The sequence below is a fragment of the Heteronotia binoei genome, chromosome 6 (assembly GCF_032191835.1).
Source record: "Heteronotia binoei isolate CCM8104 ecotype False Entrance Well chromosome 6, APGP_CSIRO_Hbin_v1, whole genome shotgun sequence".
In the NCBI taxonomy this organism is placed as follows: domain Eukaryota; kingdom Metazoa; phylum Chordata; class Lepidosauria; order Squamata; family Gekkonidae; genus Heteronotia; species Heteronotia binoei.
In genome coordinates, this window is record NC_083228.1 from 76,661,995 (window position 1) to 76,675,371 (window position 13,377).

The 13,377-nt window shown below is 40.1% G+C and overlaps 1 protein-coding gene across 12 annotated transcripts in view; it reads left to right on the plus strand.

Moving 5' to 3' along the window:
- The window catches only part of BTRC (beta-transducin repeat containing E3 ubiquitin protein ligase), a 184,895-nt gene that overhangs the window by 18,263 nt on the left and 153,255 nt on the right, over nt 1–13,377 (plus strand). For 7 of the 12 annotated variants that reach the window (XM_060241797.1, XM_060241793.1, XM_060241796.1 and 4 more), the window contains exon 2: nt 10,884–10,952. The exons of 4 other annotated variants lie outside the window; for them this stretch is intronic. In XM_060241797.1, coding sequence (XP_060097780.1) covers nt 10,884–10,952 — 69 coding nt within the window. Of the gene's footprint in view, nt 1–10,858; nt 10,953–13,377 lie in introns of all 12 variants that reach the window. One more of the 12 variants, XM_060241794.1, reaches the window with a different exon arrangement.

Genomic DNA, 13,377 nt, shown 5'->3' on the forward strand with positions numbered 1-13,377 from the left:
GGTAGCATTGCTGAGGTCATCACTGTAGGAGATGGCATAGCTTAATCCTATCATCATTTTCAAACTTGGCCAGAAACCAGCCAAGTCTAATGTCAAACCCTGACATGCTGGCAGTGTCACTGGGCTTTGGCTTGCTCCAAGTGTGTCTGGTCAAGCCAAGTACAACCCTGCCCCCCTCCCATTTTGTTTGCCAGCATCTTCATAGACAGACAATGCATTGTTTATAGCCCTTGGGCCTACCCCAGATTGCGATGAGCTATGCTAACTTGACATCTTGAGTCAGTTTATACAGTAAACACTGTTCCACAGGACACTGTCCCTACCAGCTTAATTGCTAATGTTCCAGCAAAAAGACATGGGCCACAGAAGAGCTTAAGTTAGAAGAGGTTCCTGATTTGATTGAGTAGGTTGCTCTAAAGTTTAGTTAAGACATTTTGCTGAGTGAACAATGGTCTTGTCAGTGTTATCCTGCTTGACTCTAGGTTTTTATTTGTATTTAGAGATATAACGTTTTTAAGCTTGCACTTTTTATATGTGTATACTTTTTTTTGCCGTGGCCTGGTGGCCCAGGTTAGCTTGATCTCATCAGACCTTGACTTCTAAGCAGGGTTGACCTTGGTAAGCATTTGGATTTGACACAACCAGTGTTTCCTCTAGGCTGAGTTAGCGTGAGCTAGCTCACAGTTTTTTAGCCTCCAATTCACACATTTTTGCCCTAGCTCAGGAAAAATGACCCCAGAGCAAACTGATGTATTCAGTAGCTCACAACTTTAATGCCAGTAGCTCACAAAGCAGAATTTTTGCTCACAAAACTTCACAGCTTAGAGGGAGTATTGGACATAACCAAGGAGGTCTGGGGTTGCTGCTCAGTGGCAGGCAGTAGCAAACCACCTCTTCCTTTGAAAATCCTACTGGATTGCTGTAAGTCACCTGTGACTTACAGCACTTTCTACCACCATATTTTATTTCTAATGATATTTCAGACTTGTTTTGTTATTTTCTGTTTACCCCAAGCCGTGGAGAAGGAGGAATAGATTTTAAATATTAGATGTAAAGAGTGAGAATAAATACTTCTTCATTACATGTTTTACAAACATACAATTAACATATTTATTTAAAAATGTTCTGCCCTACCTTGTTGCCCTGTTAGCCAAGGGGGCTAACAGATTAAGAATGAATGTTATAATAGCACATCTTAAAACCCATCAAAACCAACAAATGCATCATTAAAACAGTTAAAACCAAGTTACAATACACAAACACAGAAAAGGCAATTGAAACATAAGGCAGGAAGAAAAGATCACTGAGGGAATGCCAGATGAAATAAAAGAAGCAGTTACTCAGTGGTGGACTATGGCAATGGAAGAGCACAGATGGGTTTCAGAGTTTTGGCACAACATCCATGAAGGTCTTCTCCCAGTGTGCCATCTCAAAGCAGGGATGTCTGAAGCAGAGCCTCCAAAGATGATGGTAAAAGTTTGGTAGGGTCATATGGGAGAAGGCATGTTGGTCCCAAGCCATATAGGATTTTAAAAGTTAGCAACAGCTTGTATTGTGCCCAGAACCAGATTGGGAGCCAGCGTAGGTAGGCCAAGATGGGAGTAGTGACATGGCCTCTGATCCATTCTCGTCAGCATTTTTCGTCAGTTACAGTTGTAATCCACCCTGAGCCCACTTGCAGGGAGGGCGGAATATAAATTGAAATAATAAATTTATTTATTGAAATTTATTGAAATAAAAAAAGTTTTCAAACACTTTTTAGGGTCAGCTCCATGCAGAGTTCATTGCAGTAATCTAGATGTAATGTAGGCATGCACCATAGTGGCCAGATCTTTTCTGCCCAGGGAATGGCGCTGCTGACTAACCAGTCAAAGCTGGCAAAAGGGACTCCTGGCTACAGCTACCACTTGCTTGTCCAGCAGTAGGCCTGGGTCAGAGAGCACTCCCAGACTGTGAACCTGCTTTAAGGGGAGTGTAACCGCCTTCAGAATGGGTGACATCTTTAAATTCCAGCTCAGACTTTCCACCTTGTCAGGATTAATCTTTAGTTTATTAGCCTGGAACCACTCTCAAACTCCCTCCAGGCATTGGTACACAGTTTCTACAGCCTCTATGGCAGGGGTGGCCAATGGTAGCTCTCCAGATGTTTTTGCCTAAAACTCCTAGCAGCCCCAGCCATGCTGGCTGGGGCTGATGGGAGTTGTAGGCAAAAACATCTGGAGAGCTACTGTTGGCCACCCCTGCTCTATGGGATGAACCAGAAGAGCTAGGTAGCATGGAGCATTGTCTACATATTGGTGATAATCCATTCCAAATTTCTGAATGATCTTACCTAGTTATTTCATGTTGATGTTGAAAAGTCTAGGGTGCAAGATGGAGCCTTGCTGGACCCTGAAGGCAAAGGAATTGAGCAGAAGTCCTCCAGCAACACCATCTACCCTACATGTAGGACCAGAATCACTATTATGTTCTCAACAACAGACAAACAATTTGTTTTTTTGGGAGGCAGGGAATGTTATCAAGCACAGATTCTCTGATCTGCATTCCTGCTTGTGCTCTTATACATGTGGATCTCTTCCACACATGAGAAGTCCCACTTATTTCAAAAGAAGGAATTGATTACTGTACATACAAGAAAGCTGTCTCTATTTCAACGGGGGTGGAAGAACCTTTGGGCAGGATTTCTCCGTCTGTATACTAGGACTCCTGTGACTGGAACAAGGCAATATCAAGAGATGTAGGTTGATATATACATGTCATAGCATGGCAAACCATAATTTATTTTATTGTCCTGAGCATATGAAGCTACCTTATACAGAATCAGTCCATCTAGTCCTGTATGGTCTACTGTGACTGTCTGCAGCTCTATCAAGTTTGAGGAAAAAATATGTTTCCCAACTGAACTTACTGAGGATTGAGCATGGGACTTTCTGCATGCAGTCTGCATGCAGTCCTGCTATTACATTATATCCACCCTTTTGACCATGTGGTCCACAAAGCCATTTTCAACATTTTAAGAATCAGTTTTAACTACGCTCCTCACTTCCTGGTACCTCTTTAAAAACTATTAAAATTTGCACCAATTAAGCAATGACCGGTTTGAACCCTCAGGTTAAGGTTTTTGTGCAAAACCCTTATTTCTCTCCCTTTACTCCTGTTGTTTGATCCTATTCTTCAGTTGCTCTAGGTACAGCAAAGGGAAGTGTGGGTTTCAAGTTAACATTTTGTGTTAGCTTTTTGTTTTGTTTGCTTCATTAAATATATGCAATTAGTAAAAACAAATGGTAAATTTGCTAACACATCATTGGAGTATTTAGCTTCATGGACTTAGAAAGTAGAATTTGGTGCTCCATGACCTTTCTCTTAGCATATATATTAGAGGCATTGAGACGAATTGGCCGACCTTAATATTTGCTTTCCAGATTAAATCGCCGCCTTGCAGCAGTTATTTTCTACTGAATAAAAAGTTTAATTTCACGCCCTGATTAGTGCTAGTATATTCAGGTGGATATTTATTTTATGTAGCTAAACTGGTCTTCCTTGGCAAATTACTCACCAGCCCTAAGCACTATAATTCCTCATGAGTACTTAATACTAAATTATAGTTCTTGTTAGTGAAGTAAATCAAAACAGTAGTAGCTGCTAACCTTTTGACTAGGAAGGAGTTATGGGAAAGGTAGAGGTAAAAGAAACAGAAGCACATTATCAGACTGAGCTAATGTGAAAGTATCTGTACAAATGTGGTAGGAAACAGCTGGAACATAAAAACTTTGTGTACGCTCTATATCCCTCCCCAAACCCACTATAAAATGTTGGGGGGTTACACTATGAAACATTGTTTTCCAAATAGGCAGGGAGTATGTGAAAGTGAGAGAGATGCCAGCAATGCCTGAGCCCCTATCTGTGTTGTATTCTAAGGTAAATAATGGGAAAATTGAAAATCTGTGTGAGGAATGCTTCTAATCTTTTAGCTTCTAGGTGTCCCTCTCTTGGCACTTCATAAAGATCATTATTTAACTAAATGATGATGCATGGATATGTCAGGAGGAGTGGATGATAGGGGAGGATCCTTATTGTAGATTACTGGAAAGTAAATTTGCAGATATTAGAATTATATATGTGATAATGTTGCATTGTCAACACAGTTGGTTTTCGGCCTTCGTTTACAAGTACTTTCTCAGTTTTTACATCTGGCAGTGTCCTCTTAGTTGTGTTAAGACTTACATTTTTGCAAGCTATTTTTTTTCTTGAAGAATCAAGTTGTTGTTGGAGTTACTTTTTATGTGCTTTTGGACAATATTCACTGTGGTCTGCTTATCCACATGAACCACATCTTAAAAGATAGAACTCACTTCGTAGCATTTGGTTCATGCTTCTATTGAAGGCATTCCATTCAAAGTTTTCTTATGAATATTTAAGATCACTGCAAATTCTTTTTTTAAATAAAATTTTAATTGTCTTTAAAATATACAAAAATATAAAAGAAATAAAAGATAACAACCATTACCCCAACAACCCAACAAGATAACACTGGATCAGGCATTAAAACTTCCTTACAATAAATTACAATATGAACAGCAAAGACAAGCAAAGGTGTCAGTGAGAAACCTGCTGCTCCCTCCTTCACACCCCACATCTCCCTAGAAAAAAAATCAAGCCTCCTTCCTCTAGGATTGGGGACAGAAGGTGGCAGTTGGTGACACGGTCTCCCAGTGGTACCCATTAGAATGCGGAGTGCTGCAGGGAGCAATCCTGTCACCAGTGTTGTTTAATATCTATATACGCCCCCTTGCCCAGTTAGTATGGAGGTATGGGTTGGGTTGTCATCAATATGCTGATGACACCCAGCTCTATCTGTTGATGGACAGCCACCCAGGCTCTGTGCCAGAAAATCTTGGCTGTGTGCTCAAGGTTGTGACTGGGTGGTTACAACAGAGCTGACTGAAACTAAATCCATCTAAGACAGAGGTCCTGTGTCTGGCCTAGGGTGGAATAGGTATAGGAATAAAGCTCCCAACCATTGGTGGGATACTTCTGTTGCTGGCACTGGGGGGTTCAGAGCCTTGGGGTGATCCTGGATGTCTCATTGTCTGTGGAGACCCAGGTCACCACAGTAGCCAAGTCTGCCTTTTACTATCTACAGCAGGCAAAACAACTGGCTCCCTACAGTTTGGTGCCAGTTTGGTGTAGTGGTTAAGTGTGTGGGCTCTTTTCTGGGAGAACCAGGTTTGATTCCCCACTCCTCCACTTGCACCTGCTGGAATGGCCTTGGGTTAGCCATAGCTATCACAGGAGTTGTCCTTGAAAGGGCAGCTGCTGTGAGAGCCCTCTCAGCCCCACCCACCTCACAGGGTGTCTGTTGTGGGGGGAGAAGACATAGGAGATTGTAAGCCGCTCTGAGTCTCTGATTCAGGAAGAAGGGTGGGGTATAAATCTGCAATTCTTCTACTTCTTCTTCTTCATATCCATCTAGGATCTTCCCACAGTGATCCATGCAATGGTCACTTCCAAACTGGACTACTGCAATTTGCTCTACGTGGGCTTGCCCTTGAATCTGATCCGGAAACTTCAACTGGTGCAGAATGCTGTGGCATGCCTGCTTGCCGCAGCACTTATACAGGCGCTCATGCAACCAGTGCTCTGCCAGCTGCACTGGTTACCAATTGAGTACCGGATCCAGTTCAAGGTTTTGGTTCTGACCTTTAAAGCCCTGAATGGCCTGGGACCAGCATATCTGCAAGACCACCTCTTCCTGTATTACCGCCCCCCCCCCCCCGGGAGAGCCTTACGCTTCATGGATCAACATCTGTTCATAATCCCTGGCCCAAAAGAAGTCCACTTAGCCTCAACCTGGGCCATGACATTCTCTGTCTTGGCCTCTACCTGGTGGAACAAGCTCCCATTCCTATCTTATGTGAAACATAAGGGTCATTTTTCATCTTTTTAAGGACATTGGTACATTGTTGCTCCACAAGTGCATACAAATGAAGAGCAGATTTTCCACTGAGTATAGCATGATGTAACGTTTATGTTTCAGCCTTGCCAAAAAGTCCACAGATATTACTAGCCCATCTGCTCATGCGTATCTGTTAATCACTGTTAGTGGCGGCCCCAAAGTGGAATCATACTCCTTTCTAATTTATAAATGGTCACCTGCAGGAGGCTCTTGCTTGCCACATAACTCTAACACAGCCAACTGCCTAGTTTTATTTCCTTTCACTTAGACACACGCCTGTGCACGCACACTCATTCATTCATTCTGGAGGGTATACCCATACAGACACTGTGATATGGAACCTCTAAGTTAAAACTTGATGTATAACTTTCAGGGATGTTGTGAAATGCTACTCAGCTGACATGAGAACATAAGAACCCTGCTGGATCAGACCAGTGAACAGTCCAGCATTCTGGCTCACACAGTGGCCAACCAGTTCCTTTGGGCTACCAACAGCAAAGCATAGAGGCCAAGGCCTTCTCCTGATGTTTCCTCCTGCTCTGGGATTCAGAGGCTTAGTTCCTCTGAATGTGGTTATTTCCCTCAATCACCATGGCTAGTAGCCATTGATAGACATATCCTCCATGAATCTATCTAACTCCTCTTTAAAGCTGTTTATTCTTGTAGCCATCACTACATTCTCTGGCAGCGAATTCCACATTTTAATAACTAATAATAATATAAAGTAGTATTTTTTTTTGTCTATCCTGAACCTACTGCCCATCAGTTTCATTGGATGCCCTTGAGTTCTAGTATTTGGAGAGAGGGAGAAATGTTCTTTGTCAGCTCTCTCCAACCCATGCATAATTTTATAAACTTCTATCATGCCTCCCATAGTTGCCTGTTTTCGAAACAGAAAACAGCCTTTCCTCATAGGGAAGGTATTCCAACCCCCTAAATATTTAGTTGCCCTTCTCTTTACTTTTTCCAGCTCTGCAGTATCTTTTTGAAGATACAGTGACCAGAACTGTACACAGTATTCCAAATGATGCAGCACCATAGATCTATACAGAAACATTACAATATCAGCCATTTTATTCTCAGTCCCTTTCCTAATAATTCCTAACGTTGAGTTTGTCTTTTTCACCACTGAAGCATACTGGGTTGTCACTTTCATTGAGCTATCCACTACAACTACAAGATTATTTTTCCTCTTGATCTGAGCAAGTTCAGTCCCTGTTAGCCTATTCTTGAAGTGCGTTTTTTTTGTTCCAATGTGAATCACTTTACACTCACCACCAGCATTGAACTTAATTTGCCACATTGTCGCCACTCACCCAGTTTGAGAAGGTCTTCTTGCAGCTCTTCACAGTCATGACAGTTTAAAGGAATGAGGCAGCAGCATCTAATATGTAGCCAAGGAAAATAAGGTATAGAGAGGTGCCCAATATTTCCCCAGAGGCATGCAGAAAACTGATAGCTGGAACACTATTGTATTTGCTTTTCTAGCATTTTTCTGTTCCTTTAACTATGTTTTGGTTAATTTTACAATTGGCTACCCACCTGTTATAACACATTTTATCATTAAACAAAATTAATTTTTAAAATGGTCTGGAGCTGTCTGCTTTTAATGGGATGTGAGTTTCTTTAGTCCTATAATCTGCCTCATGAGGCTTGTCTGTCTTCTAGGAAGTGCAGCATTGCATCATTAAAATATCACCCCCTGCTGAGAGAAACATCAGTCCTATTCACTAAATGGAAATGCTGAAGCAGTGACAAGTGTTTCTAAAAACTGTATTAAAAATTCATTTATTCTTAGCTAAGCATTTAGCTAAGAATAAATGAAATTTACCAAATAGGGGATTATAATAAATTAGTGTGATCTTGTTGTGAAGAAATACATCTGTCCAAAGGATGACATAAAAATAATAAATATTCTGCCATCCCAGCAGTCGTTCCATATTGCCAAAAAAGAGCTGCAGTTTTTGATTTCTTCTCATTTCAGAATTGACTGGTTTAAAATAGAGATGCTGGGTGAAAATAGGTTTGTTCTCTTATTAAGAAGTATATGATAACATTTTCATTGCCACGCTAATATGGCATTGTTCACCTAGAGGATGTGTGTCATAATCTACAGTGCTCCTGACTCCAATGTTTTAAGAATACTACTGGAGAGTTAACATTAGCCATGCTTTTTCTTCTGTCACCCATGCCAGTTTTGGCCCATAATTTCCCCAGCTGGCTTTATTTATTCTTTCTTCTGGGAGTGGTGAGGCAGATATTTAAGAACCTTTCTTGCACAGAAAGCCCTATTCTTGCTTGCTACTTAATTAGCACTTGTTTATGACATAGCCTTTGATTTGATTTTTAAAACAAATTGCACAGTAAAGAAGCTGATATTTAAACTGTATGGTAACCACAGCTCCAGCTGTGATTCAAATATTGTAAGCCTTCAGGGGTTGTGTTAGGCTTAGAAAATAGGAACTGAGGCCTTTAATTTAATGTCTGTCTTTTAAAGGCTGCATGTTTTTAGGGAGAAAACAAATGCATTCCATAGAATTTAAAATATTGACTCATTCTGAGAGAACAGCCTTTTCAGACCTCACTAGAGAGTACTCCAGTCCATGAAGTTAAAATGGAAGAAGGGATAAAGGAAGATAATAAAACAAAAAGTCAGTTAAAGGTTGCAGGGGGAAAGATGGCCAGTATAAAATTGGAATGAGCTAATGACTTTAGAATGTAGTGGAAGGGAGATGGACGGTTGAGAAGGCAGCTTTAGAACTAGGCTGCATATTGAATGAAAGTTTAGGCTGTGGTACATTAGAGAATTAAAATTTGGCTGTAATTAGGCTGGCAATACACACTGGATGATGTGGCAGCCCCATGGTTTTAAACTTGTGTGACACATTGTGCATCATATTCTTGTATACCACCAAAGCATAATGGAGCAGAGGTCCATCAGTGGCTATTAGCCACAGTGTACTGTTGGAACTCTCCGGGGCAAGTGATGCTCTGTATTCTTGGTGCTTGGGAGAGGCAACATTGTGAGGGCTTCTCGTCCTGGCCCCACTGATGGACCTCTTGATGGCACCTGGGTATTTTGGCCACTTTGTGACACAGAGTGTTGGACTGGATGGGCCATTGGCCTGATCCAACATGGCTTCTCTTATGTTCTTATGCTGACTATTACTACTTCAAGTCCTTTGTAAATTGTCATGCAGTCACATGTTTACAGCAGCATTCACTAGCACAGGCTGGGTTATTAAACTTATGCATGACTTACGTTGTTGGATAGCACAGCAGTGTTGGGTTACCTTCTGTATTTGAAAGGAGCCTTGGGATTTAGGTTGCAAGAGTGCCTCAAATCTCCTTTGAAGAGGTTGCTTGGGATGAGTTCTAATAGTTCTGCATAACTGGATTTCCACTTTTTAAAAATATTTTTAAAAAATATTCTACCATACCTTCCTTTTCTGCTGGTTTTGTTGCCTCATTTATAAAATGATTTCATTTCTAAACAGTGAAAGCTTTCTTGTTTAATGTAAGTTTTACTGCTTGTAAACTTTTCTTCCATTCTGCTTGACTTTCTCTATATATTATTTTGACACCAAATGGGTTATTCTATTACTACAGTATTGAAACCTGCTGTATTTTTTACCAATTCGGTATTTTATATTGTTGGGTTTAGAGGTAAGCAGCTGTAGGTAGTCAGTCTCAGACAACATTCTGTTGTTAGCCCGATGGTAGTGAAAGACTTTGAAGAGGTGGGCAGACAGAATGCTTGATATAGGTAATCTGTAGAGTTCAGCCCTGATGATAGAGGATTTCAGATCCCTAGACTAGAAACTGCCTGAAAACCACATGTATATCTCTTGATGTTCTTTGGAAGAAGTGTGGCATGCAAATACAACAGAGAACTGTTAGGAGTGTATGAGAGTTGCATGTTTTAATTGGAGGAATGTATAAAGGTAGCTTATACACTCTGAATCGGCATTTGCTATTCCTAGTATATTTAGCAAGCTTGCTGGGTTTTGTCATATCTTTTTTTTTTACTCAACTTGATTTTGACTAAAAGGTGCACCATTGCTCCTTGCTTACTTGTGGTGTACTATAAAGTGGATGATCATAGACTGCATTATTTTATTACTGTCCCAGAGGATATATTTGACTGCTGGGTACTAGTGCCAAATCACTAGAAGCTGACACAGTGTTCCACAATGTAGGTACTTTATCAAATTTTAAAATTCTGGGCAAACTGGCATTGAGTTTTTCAGTCTAGTTCAGGGCTCACCAACCATTATTTGAATTAAAGATACTTCTGAGTAATGAGGAATATCCCCAGTTACTCCCACATGCCTCCCAGCGTGTTACTAATTTTTGTTCTGTTCTAGAAATGGGTCATGAAATAAACAAGCACTAGAAATGAAACTGTCAGTTAAGCAGCACAGAGAAAATTCTATGAAATCTGTTAAGTCTAGAACACATCTTTTCACAGACTTTTCCTTGGTCTTCTGTGGGGGTGAGTAAGTTACTGTTAGCTCACAAGCTACCTGTTGGAGACCTTTAGTTTAATCTCTTCTAGGATCTCAGGATCTTTTAGTGTGTTCTCAGCTTATATAAATGGAAGCTTGACTTATCTTAATTGTGTAGGCCTGGATCAGAATACTGGTCCCAGCCAGGACCAAACACAAAGTCGATTGAGAGATGCTCATGTTTCCTTTTATTCATTTCTATCTGTTGAAACTACAGTTCCATTAAAGGTTGGAAGAATTTGAGCATGTTGGACAAGGTCACCACCATAATTCATGTGGTTCTATAATTATAGGATGGTCATGGTTTACCTGGAATTTTCCTGGGAAATTAATCATGTTTAAGAATGTGTTTGGTACTAGAAGATAGGTTAGCCAGGTCTCAATATAAAAGTAGGTCTCTTATGTCTATTTTCTCCTAGCCCAGAATACACATGCCTAAAGATGGATTCCAACTTACATCTTCTGGATACCAAGCATGGCTAAAGCAGGTTGGATTGTATTACCATTTCTCATCTGTTGTGCAGAACTGCACCAGAAACTTGTGTGTGTTTCATTAGTAAAGTATACATAATTGACACCTCATGGTTCTGTGTACCTTAGTATCCACAATATCCATATCTGTGTGTTTTCTCTGTCTGCATGTTGTGTGCATCTTTTTTCGTCATGACCCTTGTGCAGCTGCACTTCTCATGAGTAAAAGTTCAAACAAGGATCATCAGAAGGGAGAATGGAACAATGTATAGAAAGATCTGCAGCAGCAGCTTAAATTGCTGAATTAAAATTAGCCTTCAAATGTGAAGGTCTGTGGTAGTGGTAATAACGGGGAGGCCAGTGGGTTAATACACAGGAGGCTCACATCTAGAGCCTAATTCACATTTGATTGGGTAAAACAAGTGTGGACATTTGCTCGTATCCCATAACAATCCTGCAGTTTGACACAAACTGACACTGTTGGGAGTCCCTGCTCAGATGTGGCCTGGTGCTATATTACTTTGGTGATTATTAAAGGCCAAGTTTTAGATGTTTTGGCAGCTAGGCTCTAGCAATTGCTGTCAGCATCTCAGATCTAGTATAACAATTCTCCCCAAAGAATCTTGTTTTAAACTTTACATTTAAGACACATGCACGCTCACAACATATGTGAATCGTTGCAGGAGAATGGCACATCTTTGAAGAGGAAATGGAAAGTTCCTGCACTGTCAGAACTGGGAATGGTTATGTTATAGTGTTGCAAATTGAACTTAATGCAGATAAGCTGCATCTTGGTTTTGTAGCAACTACAGTTATAAAGACGACAGGCAGAAAGTAAGTTTCACTGGTACTCCGAGCCTAATGAAATAAATAGACAAAGAATCCATTGGTTCAATGGAAGGGAGGGAATAAGATATACTTAAATTTCATTATTTTTAGTAGGAGAATGGATGGTGCTGGAGTATCTCAAGCCTTTTCTGACTAGCTGTATAATACATGTGCCCAGCTCTGTAAGCAATAAAGCAGCCATTTGCTTTAATTGGTGTTAAGAAAATGTATTAGATAGTTATGCATATATCAGTCAAAGGAGTGCAAGCTTTCTGTAAGAAATGACCCTTCAAAATCTTGTGCTGTTATCTCTTACCTGATGTCTGCAGTACCATCTCTGACTTAGTAACTGAAACCAAGACTGCTGCACTGAAAACTGAGTCTTAGAATCTACTTCTGGTTAATTTTTTAAAAAGCAAGTTTATTGACAAATAGGCTCTGCTTTCCTTTTCTATCGGCTAGTAGAACTATGAGATGAATTATAAATTATAAATTGTTTATTTCTCTCTGTCCTTTTCCTCCCTGCTCCCTTAAATAAACATATGTATACATTGGCTTACTCAATTTTCATATAAATGAAAGCATTTGTATACCTTTGCATTTACTAAATCAATTAACACAACTGTATGTCCAAGCACAAATCATAGCTATTAACAGAGATAGATGTGAATTGGTGGGATTAAGTGTCTTTGTTCTCTAGCAAAGTGTGTTAAGGACTTGTTCAATTCCATTCCTGCATTTAATAGTTTGCCAGGTTGGATCAGTCAGCTGTTTGCCAAAAATTTAAACTTATACATTTTTCCCATTAAAAATATGGTAGTATCATCTCTGTTTCTCCTTTACCTGAAGTTGTGGATGTTCTGAAGAGATACTTGGAGTCATATATACTAACTAGATTGTCAGATCAACATCTGAGGCCCTATTGCAGGGGCGGCCAACAGTAGCTCTCCAGATGTTTTTTGCCGCTGGGACTAATGGGAGTTGTAGGCAAAAAACATCTGGAGAGCTACTGTTGGCCATCCCTGCCCTATTGTATCCCCCTGCCTTTTAAGGTGTAGCAAATTAGGATGCAAATAGGGCCTTTTCAGTTGTGGTGCAACAGCTATGGAATAATCATTCAGTAAGTAAAACACACTTATTTCAAAAGTTGTTTAGGAATAATTGATGCTTATGGCTCTGCTGCTGTAGTGTAGATTGTCTATCCTGATTCTATTAATTTGCTTCTTTTATATTCTGTTTTGTGATTATACAGTTTTATAATGCCTTGGAAATTTTTCCTGATGTTAGAATAATGCTGGATGGGTGCCAGCAAGCTGATTCTCTGTCCAGATAAGTTTGAAACACTGTTAGTTGATGATATGGTTGAATGGGCAATGGATTTGGAGCCTGTTCAGAGCAGAATTTCACTTATAAGCTTTGGATTGCTATTAGATTCAGGTATATACTTACATGTACTTAGAACTTATTTGTAGCAAGAAATAATTTGAAGTATCTTTGGTTGGTATACCACCAGTTGTCAAACATGACCCAATGACTCATTCATGCTTGGGTAATATTCATATTAGATTATTGTAACATGCTCTTTTTGTCTTTACATACTGGGAAGACTGTTCA